Below are 18,891 nucleotides of genomic sequence, written 5' to 3' on the forward strand. Positions count from 1 at the left end.
CAAATAACTTATAAAGGAATACCACCATAAAGGAAAGAATTTCAAATTTTCAAACAACTGATTTTCCACTCGTTAATAAGCATATAAATCTTTATTTTAGGCATGTCAGCTACAACAGCATATGAAGTAACACCAGCAAAGTGCGCTGGCATTCATACACCTGATATATAATCGGTGATTCTTTATGACTTTGAAAAACATTTCTTTTACATGCTGCTTTTTATTAATCTTTTTTAAACTGTTTATGTAACTGTGATGTTTTAATAAAAATGTTGGATAAATTTTATACATTTTGCTTCAAATCTGTTCTACTGATTCTCTAATAACAACAACAGAAAGATTTAAATAAAGTGAAGGATTTTCAATATTATATATAGATGTAATACATTCACTTCAGATATTATTAATCAGTTTGAGCAAAGTGGTATATTATTTAATTGGTGCCATTCTTGAAAAGTGTACACTATGACCTATGGACCAAATAACCCTTTTAAATGGTAAATATATGTTTTTGGGAAATACAGACAAACTTTCTCTTTGTCCTAGTAGAATGGGGATTGTTATATAGTTTATATATCCCATATGGCTGTTCAGATCAGCATATTTGTCTATCAATGTGGGTCATATTCTGTGCTCTGCTTATCCTCATAATCTGCAGGCGAAGAACATTTTGTTAAATGGTGCATTTTTTAATTGTTCAATTTGCCAGTATAACATTTATTTGCAATATATAAAAATATCGCAACATGTGAAGGTTCAAGGAATCATCTAAGCATATGCTCTGACACCAGAACTTCATGTTTCCAGCCAAAAAACATAACATTTTAGTTTAAAAAACCTCAAAATCCACAAGTTTTCATGATTGGATCTGTGTTACATTGCTGGTGAGATCCTTTAAAGCAACTGTACTCTTGACAACAGTTTAGATTTGTCGATTGGTATCAAAGTGTTCGCTAAGAATTATTCACCAGCCTTGTTTATTTAGTAGTAAGGTCTTCTTGGATTGTTCTGTAAAGAGAAAACAGCTGAAGGTGAATTTTAGAGGAAAGAAGCATTGTGTGAAATGCACATATAAAACAGAACTAAGCAATGGGCAAGAGTAAGTATTTGAATGGTCAATGTTGATATATTAAAAGTCACAAGTCAACAAAAGGACAACTTCTTTTAAACAACATGGCTGCATTTGTCCATAAAAATTTGATCAATTAAGCTACTAATATAATTGCAGTTTTAGTGCTAACATTGCAAGTCTTTTATCACTTACCAGAGGATTTGGTCTGAATTTGTATGCAAGCATCATTCTTTTCCGATATATGTCAAATTCATCATCATCTTTTGCGACTTCGGCAGGCTTTTCAACACCAACACCGGCATTATCAAATGAGGTTGCTCCCCTAAAGTATAATCACCATTCATTATCATAATCAGAATTGGAACTGAATAAACAGTCTTGCTTCTACGTTTGATGAATGTTTTAAACATTATCTACCAAATAAGCATTTCCTCTAATCATCCCAGTGGCAGTACAAGCTATCAAGCTCAGGGGGGACAAATAAGAAGTTTCAGGCCATGCCCTTTTTGCCGCCTGAAAACGCCATTTTACCAAGAAGGAATGCCAATTTTACCTGAAGGAAACGCCTATCACTAAACTCTGGTCACATAAAGACATTTTCAAAATCATAAGATTACATTGTAAAAAATTTTGTTGCCAAAACATTAGCCTTTTCCCAACATTTTCTCATTTTCTATGGTTGAGAACTTGGGGGAAGTGTCCCCCCAGTCCAACCCATGGCACTGCTATTGAAACACCTAGTAGAATTTTGACTGGATTTTATTATCCAGAAGTGCAGGGGGGGCAAACTAAATTCAGGATAAACCAAATCTACCCTGGATTTTGCATGGTGCCCAAACCTAGCCCCTTAGCTATTTTTGCCTTGTAATTTACGTATACAGCTTTTATTCAATTTTGGGTAAAATTTTTGAAGATGACAAGTAGGCCATTTTCCACGTGGAAGGGTGTCACATCTCATCATACTCCAAGAAATGTCAAATATTGTTCAGTAACTAATGTACATTTGCCTCTTAAACATTGATTTTGATTGTTCCAGTTTATGGTTGGTATTTGTCAATCGAATAAACAGCATAATTGTAGAATAATATATCAAACTTCTTTGTAATAAAAGTTTTACTTCGAATTCTGATAGAGGACACTGCATACAAGTATGCATGTGAAATTGACTTTATTTATGATAATATAAAGTTAGACATTTTTAAAGGGACCAGTTTGTAATCAGCCATTAAGGAATGCAGACAATGATAGTTAGATACCATATGTGGCTACAGCATCTTACTTGTTTATAGGTTCTTTTATCCCTTTGCCACTGGATCCAAGGCCAGCACCCTCTTGCCAACCGGCTTGCTGCAACATTTTGTAACCAATGTTATCCTCTTTGATCTTAAACTCAGCATAGTCTGATAAATCAGCCTTTCTCCCTTCTTTTATTGCCTTTACTTTTTCTTGAAATTTTGCAAGCTCTTCAGGGGGTAAAAAGTCCCCCATAAAGTGCTTCCCTTGCGCTCGTTCAGTAGCAACAGAAGAATCACCTGAAAGGAAAACACCAATAAGAAGATTGTTGTGTAAAGCAAATTCATGTATTTGGTATTTAAATGTTACATCAGGGCTTTTTCTCAGAAATTTAGGTTTTTGATAAAAGAGCTGGTGATCTTCCAATCATCTTGACCATACCTTATTGCGACCACTTTGGTACAAATTTTACCTTTGTAGCACTTTTGGTCTTTCTGTCACAACTCTTTGCACATGTACCTTTTTTATTTTCTAATCGACCCTGTGGCATCACTGGCGAAACAAAATAAGTAGCAACACAAATTATCAAATTTCAAAAAGGGAAGTTCATGAACTTGTTTCATCAGAGTCAAAACAGTGAAATAAAGAGTGTGCCACACCACTTCAGTCATGTAGATTTTCAACAACTTAATTCATCTCTGAAAGCAGGGCAAAGGAACAGAAATATATTTACCTTTAAGTCAATTTTAACCTGCAAATGTTTGGCAAAAGAATATTTAATTTTTATCTTGCTGTGGTGAAAATCGTATTTATCTTGCCCTGTTTGAAGAACTGTTGCTAAGATACATACACAACTGGTAAGATTAGCTCTAAAATTATCAGTACATTACCAAGGGTCTTTTCCATTTCTTTCTTTCTTTTCTTGTGTTCCCATGTACCACCATCAATTTCTTCATCTGAATCATACTCATACCTTGGTTTGTCTTCATTTTTTTGGGCATTATGTCGTGCTTTTATAGCCTGCTCTGCAATAATTCTTCTGTACATGGCTTCAATCTTGTGTAACAAAAACACCAGAAATTACAAAGAGATTTTTATGCACTTTCAAATTAAAAAATATTGAGCTTTCTATTCTTGTTTTGCTTATTGATTTTCGTGGCATATTGTAAAAAAGTGATTATTTTACTACTGTTTTTATAATTGGGTGTTCATAATATAAGGGTGTACATTTAATATTCATTAGAGTTGCCATGAAATAATGAGCACTGAGTTTTAGACAAACTGAAAACTCTTAGTTTCCTTAAGCGTTAGAAATAAGCATGAAATAATTTACCTCTTGTTGCATCTCTATTTGCTTTTGCCTTTCTGCATCTACAGTGAGACTGACCCCAGATCTTGCTAAAGCTGCCTTTTGTTTTATCAGTGCTTTTGCACGCTCAAATTCTTCCATTATATCGCTTGGATCAGGAGTGGCCTGTGAAGATGAACTTCCTTGGGCAGGAACTGACTGGACACCAACTGGCTGCTGAGGATCCACAGATGGAAATGATGTTGCATCAGTGGATTTATCATCCCATCTGTTCTTTCTCTTTCTCTTCCCCAGTCTTTCTTGTTCTGGAGCCTTGTTCTTCTCTATTTTTTCTTTCACCAGGTTTCTGTATTTCTGATATGCAGGGTGTGATACATCAAAAAGAAACCTTAAAAATAAGATGAATATGTCAGTAAGACTTCAAACAAGCCTGAAATTTCCTTTCATTAAAGAAATGAAATGGAAAAATTCGATCAACATCATTATGCTTTCTTTACAGACTTCTAGCCAAAATCCTTTATGGTTACAAAACCAAAAAATGTTTCATTTAAAAATTCAGATGTATGGATTACAAAATATTCAACAAATGTGTTCTGATATGAGCAGTAGTGGAACATTTCTGCCTAGAGTTACATCATAGCACAGCACCTTTTTAACAGTTTTATATTTTGACGATATGGTGCACAGATGAGTCTCCAAAATGTGAAAGTGGTCAATGAGACTTTGTGCAAATTGAGTCTATGCCAATTTGTTTTTGAGCATGTAAATAACATTTTAAAATCTTAAGCAGCTATATTTCTAATATGCAATCTCAATTCCTTTAGCATAGTAAAAAGAATAATCACCCACTGTTGTTAGGACAGCTCATAGCAAGGCAATGGATTTTATCAAATATTAATAGATTGGTGAAATGTCTGAAAACATGACAAATAAATCTTGAATTCGTCTATGAGGCAGATATTAAAGGCTCAAAACAATTCTTTGAGGTTGCTGTTTTACTCTCCATTTATAGGTCAACTGTATATTCACAGCAGCTTAAGGGAAAAAGCATGATTACAATGTTATCTTAAAATGTTTTTATCTTAAATGATTGATGTTGTTTGGAAAGCATATGTATATGGTTACCAGAAATTGTCATTACCAGAAAGTATTTAAGGCTTTCATTGCCATACATATTTCAGCAATGTTCGCTATATTGGTTGAAGATGATGCATTACATGCATGGCTAGGTTACATTCCATGAACAAAACAGTTGTTTTGAATCAGCTTTTGGCATGCCGACTATATAAATGGTCAGGTCAGCATAAAAAAGGTGACCATGAGTGTATCCTGCATCGAGCTGGGATTTAATGCCAGGGTTGCAAAATGAAGACCAAAGTTACAAAAATTGCAATCTTATGGGAACTGTTGTAGATGTTTGTGCTCTTGTGATCACCTCACCTGTATCGTTGATCTTTTTGGTACTTCATTCTTGCAAGTGCTTCTGCCTCATCACCTTCTTTTGCAACTTGAATTGCAAGATCTTCTGCTGCTTTCAATACATCTTCCTCTATGGTAAGAACTGAACATTTTCCATAAGTCTCAATTCCTAGCAACAATTCCTACACTTAAAACTTAACATCCAATTTTATCCCTTCTTTTCTCTGAATCAGCTGTGAAACATATGTGATATTATGCTGGATAGACACCTAACCCAGACTTGTTCTGTCCATTAACGCAGCAAGGTTGATGAGCCTGTAGAAAAGAAAACTTACCTGTTTCTTCGGTTTCATTTTCGGGTACTTCAAATGCCGTAGGCCTTGGTAAATTACTGGCAATTGGTTTCACTTCCTTTTTCCTCGCACCTCCCAGGTTTATTGTGAGTTTACCGGAATTCGATTCATCCTTTTTATTGCTTCCTTTCTTCAATGTACTTTCTTTTTGCATTGCCTGAAATCGGGCAAGAAAGTTGCCATCATTGACCAGCAAAACAGGGCTAGGCCCAGCTGCCTGAACTGACGTTCCAGACATCAGTTTTTTACTATCTTTTTTAACAGATGTTCTTTCTAAAACTTGACGCTTTTTTTCTTCAATTAGTCGCCTTTGTTCCTGTAGTGAATTACTCATTTTAAGAGTGTATTTTGTGATAATATTATACGATTCCTTTGTGCTTTTTGTACTTCGGAACAGATAAACAACCCAGTGAGCAGCGATCGACCAATGCAACACCAACAACAAGGCGAAATAGTGGGGAACGAGGTCAATTCAAAAGGGTTCTAAACCAAACAGATACAACACACACTGACAACACTGACACGTTGAAAATATCGAGGGATTTTTTCCTACAGGAATTCCACGCAGAAATGGAAGATATGAAACGTGTTGTACAATTCTTCTGCACTGTTATAACTTTAGGTTTCTTTTCGACTGGAGCGTAAGTGAAGATTGGTTATGCAATTTTTATTTAGTGAGATATGTTGTGTGTATTGTTTAGGCATAATAAAATTGTGAACAGTTTTTTTGCGGTACAGAATTTGAAAATGGCTTTGAAAAAAGCAAACATTTTACAACATACTTAAAGCTTTTTCGTCTGACACTCCTCAGAGCATAAAACGTCAGAATAGGTTCCGAAAAACATGTTTGAAAAATATATACCCAGTTGTGGATCGAAATAGGCCAATCAGAAAAACGCAAGCACAAGACCGGTATAGTTGACCAATCAGTGCCGCGAGCCTAAAGAAAAATTACCAATGGAGTCCAAGAGAGAAAACGAACTCCTTTTGTCTACACAATGGCGGCTTTTTCGTTTTTATGTAGATTGACTCCAAAACTGCTAGATGGAAGGACGACCGGGCTCTGCCAATTATCCGAAACATGTCGTCATTATAGAGTTTTGCACAATCTGGGTTGTCCAAAAGATGTTGACCAATGGCAGAATCACTTGTTTTAACAGTGTTTCTCGACCTACAAGATCGAGGAGGCTGTTCTCTTTGAGGGGCAGTTTTGTTTCGTATGTTGGAAGGAACATGCTGTTTTATCCTATCCCCCAATCTTTGGGTTGTGCGCCCTACGTAGCCAGAATCACACTGGCACGTAAATTCATAAATGACGGAACTTTTTTGGTTGGTAGGGACGCAATCCTTTTGAATGGATGGAAGGGCTCTCCTAGTGCTGTAAACAATCCGAGGATTGACAGCAAAGAAACAATTGGTTATGGCTTGCCTAATCTGACTCTCGAATCGCAAGGAAGTGTTACCAATCCATGGTAGTTTCAAATAAACTGGGCACTTTTGCGGACCAAACTTTTGAACAGCCGAAAAACTTGCGATCTTCTCCTTAGTATAAGATAAAATGACGTCTTCAGGATAGCCGTTGTCCAAGAAGATCGTTTTGAGTTTTTCCAGTTCAGCGTGCAGTTTAGATTTCGAGCAGATCATAAGTGCCCTATGTACTAATGTTTTGACAAGGTTGACTTTGCGTTGTTTTGGGCAAAATGAATTCCAGCGTATGTACTGACCGGTAAAAGTAGGCTTGCGATATACACTGGTAAGAAATCCAGTGTTAGACTTTTCGACCAAAACATCTAAAAATGGTAAGGAATCATTTTCTTCCTTTTCAAAATTTGCTAAATTGGGTGATGTCGAAACACATGACAAAACGGCCAAACTAGAGCGGAAACTCCAAAAACGTTTGTTGGAACTGGTCAACTCAAAAATGTTGGCTACAGAAATTTATGATAGGATAAGACCCACGGGCTCTCAACGACCACAAATGTATGGCCTCCCTAAAATACACAAGCCGAACGTCCCACTTAGACCTATCTTGTCTATGATTGGCTCAGCACAACACGAACTGGCTAAGTGGCTTTCTGAAGTTTTGGACCCTGTTCTTCAAAAATATTCAAAACATTGCATCAAGGATTCTTTTACGTTCGCTGAGTTCATGCAAAACTTGAACATCGAAAACGAAACATCTTTCATGTGTTCTTTTGACATTAGTAGTCTTTTCACAAATGTTCCTTTGAGTGAGACCATCAAAATTTGTGCCGACGCTTTGTACCGGAGCGAGCTTAATAGCCCACCATTCCCAGAGGAAGTATTCATTGAACTGATGGAAACTGCAACACGTTCAGTTGAATTCAGTTTTAACAATGAAATGTACCAACAAAAGGATGGTGTCGCTATGGGTAGCCCTCTGGGACCTGCCTTGGCCAATATCTTTGTTGGCTTTCATGAAGAGCGTTTGTTCGACTACGACCAAAAGCCAGGTGTCTATTTTCGGTATGTGGATGACACATATACCATTTTCAAAACAGAGGCTGAGTGTGATATTTTTCTAAAACACCTAAATAGCCTACACCCAGCCCTCCAGTTTACGTTTGAAAAGGAAGAAAATGATTCCTTACCATTTTTAGATGTTTTGGTCGAAAAGTCTAACACTGGATTTCTTACCAGTGTATATCGCAAGCCTACTTTTACCGGTCAGTACATACGCTGGAATTCATTTTGCCCAAAACAACGCAAAGTCAACCTTGTCAAAACATTAGTACATAGGGCACTTATGATCTGCTCGAAATCTAAACTGCACGCTGAACTGGAAAAACTCAAAACGATCTTCTTGGACAACGGCTATCCTGAAGACGTCATTTTATCTTATACTAAGGAGAAGATCGCAAGTTTTTCGGCTGTTCAAAAGTTTGGTCCGCAAAAGTGCCCAGTTTATTTGAAACTACCATGGATTGGTAACACTTCCTTGCGATTCGAGAGTCAGATTAGGCAAGCCATAACCAATTGTTTCTTTGCTGTCAATCCTCGGATTGTTTACAGCACTAGGAGAGCCCTTCCATCCATTCAAAAGGATTGCGTCCCTACCAACCAAAAAAGTTCCGTCATTTATGAATTTACGTGCCAGTGTGATTCTGGCTACGTAGGGCGCACAACCCAAAGATTGGGGGATAGGATAAAACAGCATGTTCCTTCCAACATACGAAACAAAACTGCCCCTCAAAGAGAACAGCCTCCTCGATCTTGTAGGTCGAGAAACACTGTTAAAACAAGTGATTCTGCCATTGGTCAACATCTTTTGGACAACCCAGATTGTGCAAAACTCTATAATGACGACATGTTTCGGATAATTGGCAGAGCCCGGTCGTCCTTCCATCTAGCAGTTTTGGAGTCAATCTACATAAAAACGAAAAAGCCGCCATTGTGTAGACAAAAGGAGTTCGTTTTCTCTCTTGGACTCCATTGGTAATTTTTCTTTAGGCTCGCGGCACTGATTGGTCAACTATACCGGTCTTGTGCTTGCGTTTTTCTGATTGGCCTATTTCGATCCACAACTGGGTATATATTTTTCAAACATGTTTTTCGGAACCTATTCTGACGTTTTATGCTCTGAGGAGTGTCAGACGAAAAAGCTTTAAGTATGTTGTAAAATGTTTGCTTTTTTCAAAGCCATTTTCATAATAAAATTATGTAAAAACTTTACAACATGTTAGAGTAAAATGCATTTTGCAGGAAATATAAGAAAAACGGCAAAACGAATTGACTATGGGCACAAATATATTTTTTTCGAAACATTAGTAAGTGCCAAAAATGGAATAGATTTCATGGTAATTTAGAAATTTATAAGAAAATGACACACGTTGGACATAGTGAGAAGTATCTTCACTGAAAGTAGACATGGCTACTTACTCCATTTAGGTACCACGCAGTCTTGACAAGTTTGTCTGTTGAATATGATCATAAATAATTGTATAGCTTCCCATCTCATTGCCTTAAAAGTTTTTCTTGAGGGTGTAAATCTTTCTTTGATTTATGATTTATACCTCTATTACAAAACGCTGTACTTATTTTCCTTATAATTTGCATTGTAAGTGGATTTTGCCCCGGGTAAGAAGCAAGCACACATCCTTCTTTCATACCTGTGGCAGGCAAATTTTCTAATCCTCTATAAGAAACTTAAGTCTTTGTTTAAGTCTTTGCTAGCATGTTCTCATTGCAGGGACACAACTTTTTCATGTTTATAAAAAAATTTAACACAATCTTCAATCGTTAACTCCTAAAGGCTTTCCACCCAGCGCTCCAGTTTGTGATTCCTACAAAATGTTGCATTTGGTTTTGGTTCAACGTTATGTTACGTTATGAAATTATGAATGTTATGAAGTAAGCAATATGTTGTAGTTATAGTTTTACAGCTGTCTGATTTTGTTAATATATATTAAGAACCATAGTGGATTGTTGCTAAAATCAAATTTAGTAAACTCTGCTTTTTAACTTGCCTAGACATAAGTTTAAGAAAAGGAATGGTTCTAACATGAATTGTTATAAAAAATCCCTGCACAATCTTGAATATTCTCAGTGAAAAGGGTTACAAAATTTTGGCAAAGTCACAGAAAAAGTCAAATTTTCACCCAGAATCAGAAATAGGGGTCCAGTTTCTACTTTCAGGAACACACACGATATACATTGGACCAACTGACTGTGCCCACCAGGTACTTGATGCAGACCTTTCACTAATGCATCTGTTGCTAAAGGCATACTACGTAAATTTTCTCGCAAGAATAGCAGTGTCCTTCGAAATTGATATTATTCATCACAGAAGTTTGAGTTTTTTTGCATCAAGGCCAAGTAAAAATTTAAGGAAATTCCAGTTAATGGTCCTCCAACAACGTCCAGAGTTATGTTATTTTACTTAGTTTCTAAAGGCAGAATATCTGGCATTGAGAAAATACACGCAATCTATTTATCAAAAAGGGGCACTTGTTTATGCTTATTGCAAACAGGGGGGCCTGTGCCCCTGTGGCCCCCTGGCTCCGGCGGCCCTGGAAAGGGAAAACGGGCAGCAATGTCCCTTTATTATAGCTTGAACTAGACATTTGCAGATAGGTAACTCATAAAAAATCAATTGATGTTTGAACCTTTGACTTTTTTGTAAAAATGATTGATTCCAAATAGGTTTCTATATTATGCTTCTTTTACTTCTTATGAAACTGAGTTTTTAACTGTTATTGGGTTTAACTGTTTACTTTCATTAGGTTTTTATTGGAGTGTCCTTTTTGAATAACAACTTCTGTTAAAGTACAACACTCCTTGAAAAAATGAAACATGAAACAAGCTGTTATAACTAACTTAATCAAGATTGATTTACAGAAGTCTTCAAGCAGGTACTTCTTTAAACCAATCATAACTGCTGTTGAAAATTTCTTGCAAAGTATTGGCTGATTTCTATCAGCAAATTTGCTCAAATTTTTAGCCAGCACTGTCTGATATTAGAAGTCAACTTTTCATAGACACATTCCATTCTACACCCTCTTTTGTCTACTTGTTCCATCCAAAAAGGCTTAAATGACATTTTTCAAATGCAACCAGTTTATTGTCTTCAAGCTGCTAACTAAATTGGTTGCACAGAAGCTGTGGAGCTTTTGCCTGTTAATGAAAATATTTATTCAATAAGTTCTGTTTATTTTGAAATTTTTATTTAATGGGCTTTAGAGAGATACAGGTATCATCAGAAATTCGCAGTTTATACAAAATATCAAGAATTCAGTTCAAATCCAATGAAGTTTTCATTTTTGTCTTTTTATTCTCTTTGTAGTCTTACATGTCTGAAAATCCGAAGACAGATGTCAGTTGGAGACGTGAATGCTATACCATTTGTAATGACAGCGTTGAAGTAAGCAGATTTTATCAGTTGCAGTAAAATTGGATATGATTAATATCTGTAACAAGAAGAAATTGCAGTTAGGACTTTGGCCATATTTTTGTTGAAAGCTTTGAGCTATTGCTTCATATGTTTAATGTCTAATGTCTGTTTTTATTGATTCATGATTGGGGAATACTTATCTGTTCTTATGAGGTTTGGGGGACTCTAAATTCAATTATAATTTGTTATATAAAAGAGATTTTTATCAATGTATAGGTGTTTAATACAGGTTTTGTTAAGGGTGTTTTGACATTTTGTTCAGTATCTAATTCATGGGAAGTGCAACAAACATCTACTTATGCACAGGCTATCGCCAGCGACCGCACAACCCAGCACAAAATAAATTTGTGAGTTTTCACCATCATCGTTCTCATTTAATCTGAACAATTTAGCTTCCCAAAATTTGTACTACTTACCGCTAAATATCAAGGTGTTAGTAAATAAAGAGAGAGAAGTCTATGTGTTTATCACTTGTTAACAAACTATTGTATTATCTGCTAAAACTTGCAATGGAATAGGAAATATGTTCACACGAAAGGAATACCAAATCACGTGATTAATGCTACAAATAATTAAAGTGAGAAACAATACACCATGCTGACAAATACGAAACAATTTTTTTCAAAGTCAAGACATTTGCATTCCCAAACTAGGCATTCCCAAAAAAGTCACATTTGACTGGCAAAATCCAACAAAACTTTGCCATATTCCAAAAAAGTTAATGTTCCTCGTTGTCTCGTTTCAAGGAGTGGTAATAAAGCATTTAAAGGTAGCAATACATACAAAAGTGCCCTAATGTGATTAATATTTAAAGAAATTGCAAGGTAAATGTATTTTTGCCTTTGTAAATACTCAAACATAAAAAAATTAACATCAGTTCTGCAATGGCTAAATAGCCCATGCAGCCAAACAGGGAAGGTCTTTTTATAACCTGTATTTTTTCCCGGAGAGGCCTGCTTATGCTTGAAAGACTCAGGTCTATTAGATTTTTCATCTTGTTTTCTACCATTTTCTTACAGACTTCTTGATGCTTTGATAATTTATGCTTGGTTTGAATAGTTTTTCCACGTTATTGAATTTTTTTGATCAAATAGGATTTACATGCTTCTAAGGTTCCTGCAGCAAGATCGTCAAGATTTAGGTTATTGGATATTGTGAAAGTTTTTGAATGGATTTTGAACAGCCACCCCTCCACCCCAACAAAAACCCCAACCCCAACCCCAACCCAAATAAATAATTGATAAATGTGTGACATATGGGGGTAGTCGATACAATTCTCAAGGGTTTATGCCCATTATTGCACCCAATATCCTGTAGCACCCCTTTAGAAACTTATTTTCAAAGGCCTTTTAACAAAATACTTTTTAGCAGTCGAGGGATTTTGGAGCCTCGAACTTGCCCCTCTTGATGGCAGCTGTGATTTGAGATATTGCCATTATACGCTGTAACCATGTTTAAATAACGAAAATCACGATTAAATGCATTCGGATGATAACGAAATCATCGTACATGGACCATGGGAAATGTCTTTCTAAGATCATTGATGCTATCGAGAACTAAGCAATGAATATTCGAAGTGAGTCAGTGCTTGAAGAAGGCTCTCCTTGTTGAGTATATGCATACAAACAATGCTTGCCAAAAGTTTTGGAACACTGACGTCTGTTTCAAGGTCAAATTCAGCCATTCCCCTCTCCTCCAGGAAACAATGTTGGTTTACTATAGAACGGCATAGGAAATTTGAAAGTATCTGCTTTTATGTTGCTTCTGGATATTTGTGTAAACTATCAACACTGTGCTAGGGATAGGAGGTTGAAAATAGTGTTTTTTTCGAAAAGTTATGAAAGATATAAAATGTAATGCAAATTGTTTAATTTTGGCAGGCATTGTAAGTATATTATAGAAACCTTGTTTATAAAGAGTAAGGAGACTACTATTTATCATTATGTTTTCGTCAACTTTCAACTTCTCCAAATTGTTTTCTAAGCTCTGCAAATTCTGAGAGATCTTTCTTTTCAAAATAACATCTAAAAGTGTATAGTTTTCCAGTATTTTCTCGATTGTGTGTATAAAAGTTGGTATTATTTCATCACAGCTGTATTCTTAACAGTGGCTATGGAGTTGTAGTGGATGACGCAACATTGTTTTTCGTCAATGGCATTGGGGCATTGATGCATTTGGTTTATATTGCTGTTTTCTTCACGTACCTTGATGATATCTCTGCTAAGGCAAGTATGCCATGCACGTTTTAAGCAATTTTCACTTTTTGGATAAGTGCTATTTTTTAAAAAAACACCCGCTTAAGAACCGAAGTAATGAAGATGTGAAGTTAGGCATACATACCACCTAATCTGTACCATTCTAGCCTTAAATTCGAAAATTGTCTCATTTTCTGACCAATTTATCAATGAAGTTTGAAAGTTTTAGCTTTTATGGAGCTTGCCTTAGAGATTTTTCAAATTTATGCTTTTCAAGTTGAGAAAGCCAAATTGTAGGTTTTATTCATAAGTGTCTATACACTATAAATATTTGTAAAATTGAAAGCATCAGTAACTTTATATGTTGACTAGATATACCATCGTTTCCATTTAAGAAAAATGTTTTTTCAGTATATTTTAAAGAATTTTGAAGCAATCAAGGTGTTTGTCAATAGCATTAGCGAGCCCTTCAGTTTACTTTTCATCCCTCAAAACTCCGAGCACATCCTTAACTCTACTTTGAATCTTTTTTTCCGCTAAGATCCTTATACAGTAGAACAGGTAAGGAGTCATAATAAATGTAAACAGGAGCATTGGCACCAAGATAACTTGTTATGATGTTTCTCAAGGTTGGTTTATGCGAAAACCATAAGATTTCACAAGTAACTCTAAGTTTTAATTTGGTATTTACAGGAGTTTTCCCCTTTGTATCTTTTCTACACTTGTTTCTAAATAAAGTTTTTTCTAATTATCTCAAATTCTCAAATTTTTCAGAAAAAATACATTAAGATAATCGGAGCTGCTGCCGCGGTGTTGGCAGCTGCGTCATTCTTTATCGCCTACAAATCGCAGTACAGCAATCAAAAAGACAATCTTGGAGTGACGTGTAATATTGTGACAATCCTGATGTTTGCATCACCATTATCAACCTTGGTAATTTATTTTTAAGACCATATTTCTATTTTGCCAGTTGAATGTTCAATTATATGGCCTAGTATACGTTGGGCATGATTGAAAGAATTATTTAGTTAAAAATATATGGATATTACTCCCCCTTAGACTATATACACTAATATTCCCCACAGTTTTCTGGTAGATCTCAATGGCAATGATCTCAATGGCAATTTTTTTCAAAGTTCTGTTGCATTACTATGTCATGAACTGCTCGATCTTATTGCATTTCATTGTAATGTAGTAAAAGCTGTGGGTAATGAAACCAAAGATTCCTTTGTTCTGGTTAATCGCTATTTTTTCCTGTACAGCAAAGCTTTCTCTATTTGTTGATTGTTTCTTACTTCCTTTTTTTACTGTCTGCAGGGTAAGGTTATACGAACAAAAAGCACATCTTCGATTTCTTTCCCCCTGTCTTTTATGGTTGTTTTGGTGTCGGTCAGTTGGCTGTCCTATGGGTTGTTACTAGGAGACATCTATGTCCAGGTAAGTCGTTATGTTCTTTAAAACAAGGGGCCAGGTCTCATCACTTGCCCTTTATATTCACTTATCATTTCATTCTTCTTGTCCTACATCATTTCGCGTGAAAGTGTATTGCAACTTCTTCCTAAGTACATTGAAAACGACTCTAGACAAATTAACTAGATGGTTAAAAGCACTCAGAGTAAACACACAGTGGAATCAATTTTGACTGAGCGGCAAATGCAGTACGCTAATCCGAGTAATTCTTGTCAAACAGTTCAAAGCAGTTGATACTTAATAATAACATAATCTGTGGTTATAAAATTTTCCGATAATCAGGCTCTCTTAAAAAAGTGTTTCTTTTTTAAGTTTGGGTCATGATGATTTAGAAATTGTTCATGTCACTGCATCTGTCATCGTGTTGCTCTCGCCCTTGTGCCTTCGTTCTAGGATAGCCAATCAGTTTTATGTATTCTTTCAATTCTGGAACATTATTTCTGATAATAGCATTGCTGATAATAAGCTAGTTGTATATTATTACAAGTAAACAGTTTGTGACGTAATGACTAACCTAAAATTATTCTTGGACCCTCAGGACTAAATGTGGGATATAGGTATCTGATCGCATCGAGAGGGTTTTGATTCCCATACTTTCAAAGGAATTGTTTTATTAAGATATTGCATGTGTCATCCTGTTGCTGTTAGAATAATTGTTGGTTAGCCAGTCGGTTTAATAATATGGTTTAAGGTATTCCGTGCAATTTTGGAATATTTTTGTGTCAATAAAATTTCTGATAGTAAGTGAGGGGGAGTGTTTTGAATAATCCTTAAGATAGTGTTGGGCTACTGGTTTGTAGCTAGCTTTTTCTGAATGTTTTAAAAACATAAATCAAACGTTTTTGTGAGTTTTTAGCCTTCGTTCTATCAGTCAAATTTATACCTTCGTGTAATTACACAGTTTTTTAATTCAATTTTATCTTGGGTTGTACGAACTATAACTTTTTTCTTTGTAGATTCCGAATTACATTGGTGCTGCTTTGGGTGTAATCCAACTCTCACTGTTCTTCATCTACCCATCAACTGCCAGTAAAATTGTACGATCTTAGTTTAAATTGTTGATTTGTAATATTTGCTAGAATTTTTGTGTTTGCTCGAAGGACTCTTATTCGCGCAGTCAGGACAGTCAATACTTAATTGATGGGGTTATTTTGGTATTTATCAGTGGAGTTAAACCATTGAGAAAGGATTTGTTTTGGCACCAAGATTAAATACTTGGTCATTTCTTAGTTTATAATCACTATGAAAAACAAAATATCGATTCAAAGCTGAATCATTCTGGTTGGGCAAGTAAAAAAGTAAATGGACTTTTTGACTTGTTCAGAGAACTCCCGGGTGGGTGTCCCAGGGAAAATCATCCAATTTTATCTGATTCGGTCTCTAAATCTTATTTGATTATTCAGTTATTATTAATTATTTTTTGCAAAAATTGTCATCGTTGAATTTTATTTGACGTAAAATGAATGAATATTAAAAACTCTTTCCTAGAAACACAAATAACTCATTCAATGTCAATTTTCATCCATAGATGTAATGAAACTTTACAATAGACATTTAACATGCTTAAAAATCATACTACCGAGATATGAAGGGTTGAAAAGTCATTTTTCTTTAACCTTCTCGCATTTTTCATAAGAAAGTGTATTATTTGCCTATAACTCCTTTTTTAGAAGTATTTAAGTAATTTTCGGATTGACGTTATTTTGATAAGTAATTCAAGTCTGCCTACATCTCTAGGGTAGACTTTGCGATGCTATCAGGAAGCAAAATATATTATATATAGCTGCAATACATATATATGTTTGCATAAATTACTTGCTTTGTTTTGTAGCACGGCGGTGTGGTCTAGTGGTCTTCTCTAGAGGTGGAAGGTCACAAGTTCGACTAACTTTCCTTTTGCTTGCAACACAAAGTTTTTGCCTCATTCATTATTTGTTCATAAATCAGCTAATTTTAAGACATGTAGAGTAATGATGTAGAAGGTGAAGAATAAATACTTCTGGGCGGTATGTCTATTTTTTATTTTAAGTGCGCAATCAGATTTTATCAGTTTTTGGCCCGTCATCTCAAACAAAGTATTTCTGCATTGTTTTGTGGGTGCGGCTTATAATCAAGGGCGGCTTAACTGCAGGGGCGTCGTAGCTGGGGGCAGGGATAGGCACTTGCCCCCCTTTATCATCGACCATTCGGCAATTTGTCAGAAATTTCGTATATGCTTAGCAAAATAAATTTTGTAGTTTATAGAAAAGCAAGGAAGTTCAAAGGAACTAATCTGTATAATTTCTATAAAAAGGGGTATATAAAGAAAAAAGTTTTCCGAAGACCGTGAATTTCATGGTTATTTATTTTACAGTCTGCCTATCCAAGTCTGTACAGGTTCATTTGCACAGGAAATGGCAAGCTTGCCTATTGGCATTACTAAATTTGAATGCCCTATTTTGAAGCTAAAGTGTGTAAGAAACAGGCTGCGATCAACAACGGGCCAAGAGAGGATAAATGAATGCTCAGCCTGAATCATCTGACATTCAGTTATGATGAAGTACTCGGCAAGTTTGCTGACACACCTATTGCTAAAGAGACTTCTCATGTACTAAAAATCGTGCAGTTCGTTTTCTTGGATTCTTAAGATTTTAGTTATTGTGAGATTCACTGTTCATCACAGATACTGATTACTGATGATTATGTTTATCTAATGTTCGAATTCAAATGCTGGCTTTGCTCTGACAGATATGTTGAAATCAGTAAAATGTTGCTGGAAAAGTTACATATTGTTTGCCATGTCTTTCTGCATTTAAAAAACTGCGCAGGTGCTTGAAGAAGTCATAATTTTAATTTATACCAGTTCTCGGAAAATATGCAAGCTCTTTCCCCCCTAAGAGTCACTGCTCACGTCGCCCCTGTGCTTAATGTTTTAATGAACCCAATTTGTTGCGGCTTGCGATCGAGGGGTATGTGGCCACAATTCTAAAAATAGTTTTTGAGAATTCACCCTCAAGAACTGTCCTACGGAGGAGATTTCCCTTCCCATCATTCCGAGCAACGCACGTGCCATCAAAAATTTTGAACTTGTTTAAAAACAACATGGCTTCCAAATAATTTCTTATCGACGTCTGGTGTACTTTTCCTGGTAGAAATATCCTAAACAATCATCTTCGAGGCAATTGAAGATAACCAATAATGTCATGAAGGTATGTAGTATCAAAATAAAACAATTTTTAACTTTTTTTATTTATAAACCTTATTATTTTCACCTGCTCTTCTTGTGTAGAAAATTGGATTTAATAGTCTTTCGAATCTTTCGAATCTCGACTGTCTCGAATACAAACATTTGTGTTACTCTATCTTTTGTGCTTTTCCAATTAAATAGTCTTCTAGTTATGTTTGTAACCCACCAAATTTAATCCGTCCCGGGCCAGGGGGAAGGTGTCAACCCAAACAAAATAACTTCTACACTTACGTTCAAAAAGTATTCGAAATTTCGAAGAAATTTTAGGCAACAGATTTGAAAAGACTTTTTAACAATCTTTTTCATTAAAAAGTACGGCAATTATTTCCATAAAATTTTCGCAAGACATTGTTGGTGTTTCGAAGCCTTATATGTGTGCGAAACCATTCAAAAAACATCAACCATAAAATTTCTTTAGGCCTTGAGACGTAAACATGAGAGTTGAATCAAGAACTGAGTTATGAGAAGCGCTTTGGAATTGCTTTCTACGAAAATAATGCGAATCGGTTTCGTTCAATTGCATCAATTGATGGCTGCTCAATGAGTGCAGCTTTTGTGGTGTGTAAAAAGTTTTTCCTTAAAAAAAGAGTAAAAAATTCACCAAGGGTTGGTAGACCGAAGAAGTTTACGACGCCGAGAGACGAAAGGTCCTTTCTGAGGAAACTGCGAGGGAATAGGTTTGAATCCGTACCAGAGATTATAT

The 18,891-nt window shown here is 35.6% G+C and overlaps 3 protein-coding genes across 10 annotated transcripts in view; 2 read left to right on the plus strand and 1 right to left on the minus strand.

The window, feature by feature from the left end:
• LOC135687525 (alpha-2-macroglobulin) overlaps window positions 1-286 on the plus strand; it is a 51,395-nt gene extending 51,109 nt beyond the window's left edge. For all 8 annotated transcript variants that reach the window (XM_089114265.1, XM_065204106.2, XM_065204104.2 and 5 more), the window contains exon 38: window positions 101-286. In XM_089114265.1, coding sequence (XP_088970391.1) covers window positions 101-171 — 71 coding nt within the window. In that variant the 3' untranslated portion in view covers window positions 172-286. The remainder of the gene's footprint in view (window positions 1-100) is intronic.
• LOC135687531 (uncharacterized) lies at window positions 28-5,823 on the minus strand. The gene is made up of 7 exons (XM_065204114.2): window positions 5,369-5,823; window positions 5,055-5,175; window positions 3,639-4,002; window positions 3,196-3,361; window positions 2,352-2,604; window positions 1,265-1,394; window positions 28-1,008 (listed from the first exon to the last, which is right to left on the minus strand). Exons 1-7 carry the CDS (start codon window positions 5,718-5,720, stop codon window positions 982-984), a joined length of 1,413 nt encoding a protein of 470 aa, XP_065060186.2. The 5' UTR covers window positions 5,721-5,823; the 3' UTR covers window positions 28-981.
• LOC135687532 (sugar transporter SWEET1) lies at window positions 5,757-16,971 on the plus strand. The gene is made up of 7 exons (XM_065204115.2): window positions 5,757-6,027; window positions 11,190-11,267; window positions 13,390-13,522; window positions 14,267-14,425; window positions 14,810-14,929; window positions 15,919-15,999; window positions 16,794-16,971. The coding sequence occupies exons 1-7, from the start codon at window positions 5,957-5,959 to the stop codon at window positions 16,809-16,811; spliced, it is 660 nt and encodes a 219-aa protein (XP_065060187.2). The 5' UTR covers window positions 5,757-5,956; the 3' UTR covers window positions 16,812-16,971.
• Window positions 16,972-18,891: the final 1,920 nt, after the last annotated feature.

Source organism: Rhopilema esculentum, chromosome 20 (genome assembly GCF_057945365.1).
Source record: "Rhopilema esculentum isolate cy_ngs chromosome 20, ASM5794536v1, whole genome shotgun sequence".
Lineage (NCBI taxonomy): Eukaryota > Metazoa > Cnidaria > Scyphozoa > Rhizostomeae > Rhizostomatidae > Rhopilema > Rhopilema esculentum.

Excerpts from the sequence above, each read along its gene's own strand:
- LOC135687531 (XM_065204114.2), bottom strand. The coding sequence starts at position 5,720 with ATGAGTAATTCACTACAGGAACAAAGGCGACTAATTGAAGAAAAAAAG. Across the intron at positions 4,003-5,054 it reads CAAAAAGATCAACGATACAG|GTTTCTTTTTGATGTATCAC; the intron begins GTGAGGTGATCA and ends CTTATTTTTAAG. Across the intron at positions 3,362-3,638 it reads AAATAGAGATGCAACAAGAG|ATTGAAGCCATGTACAGAAG; the intron begins GTAAATTATTTC and ends TTGTTACACAAG.
- LOC135687532 (XM_065204115.2), top strand. The coding sequence starts at position 5,957 with ATGGAAGATATGAAACGTGTTGTACAATTCTTCTGCACTGTTATAACT. Across the intron at positions 6,028-11,189 it reads GGTTTCTTTTCGACTGGAGC|TCTTACATGTCTGAAAATCC; the intron begins GTAAGTGAAGAT and ends TTCTCTTTGTAG. Across the intron at positions 11,268-13,389 it reads TTTGTAATGACAGCGTTGAA|CTGTATTCTTAACAGTGGCT; the intron begins GTAAGCAGATTT and ends ATTTCATCACAG.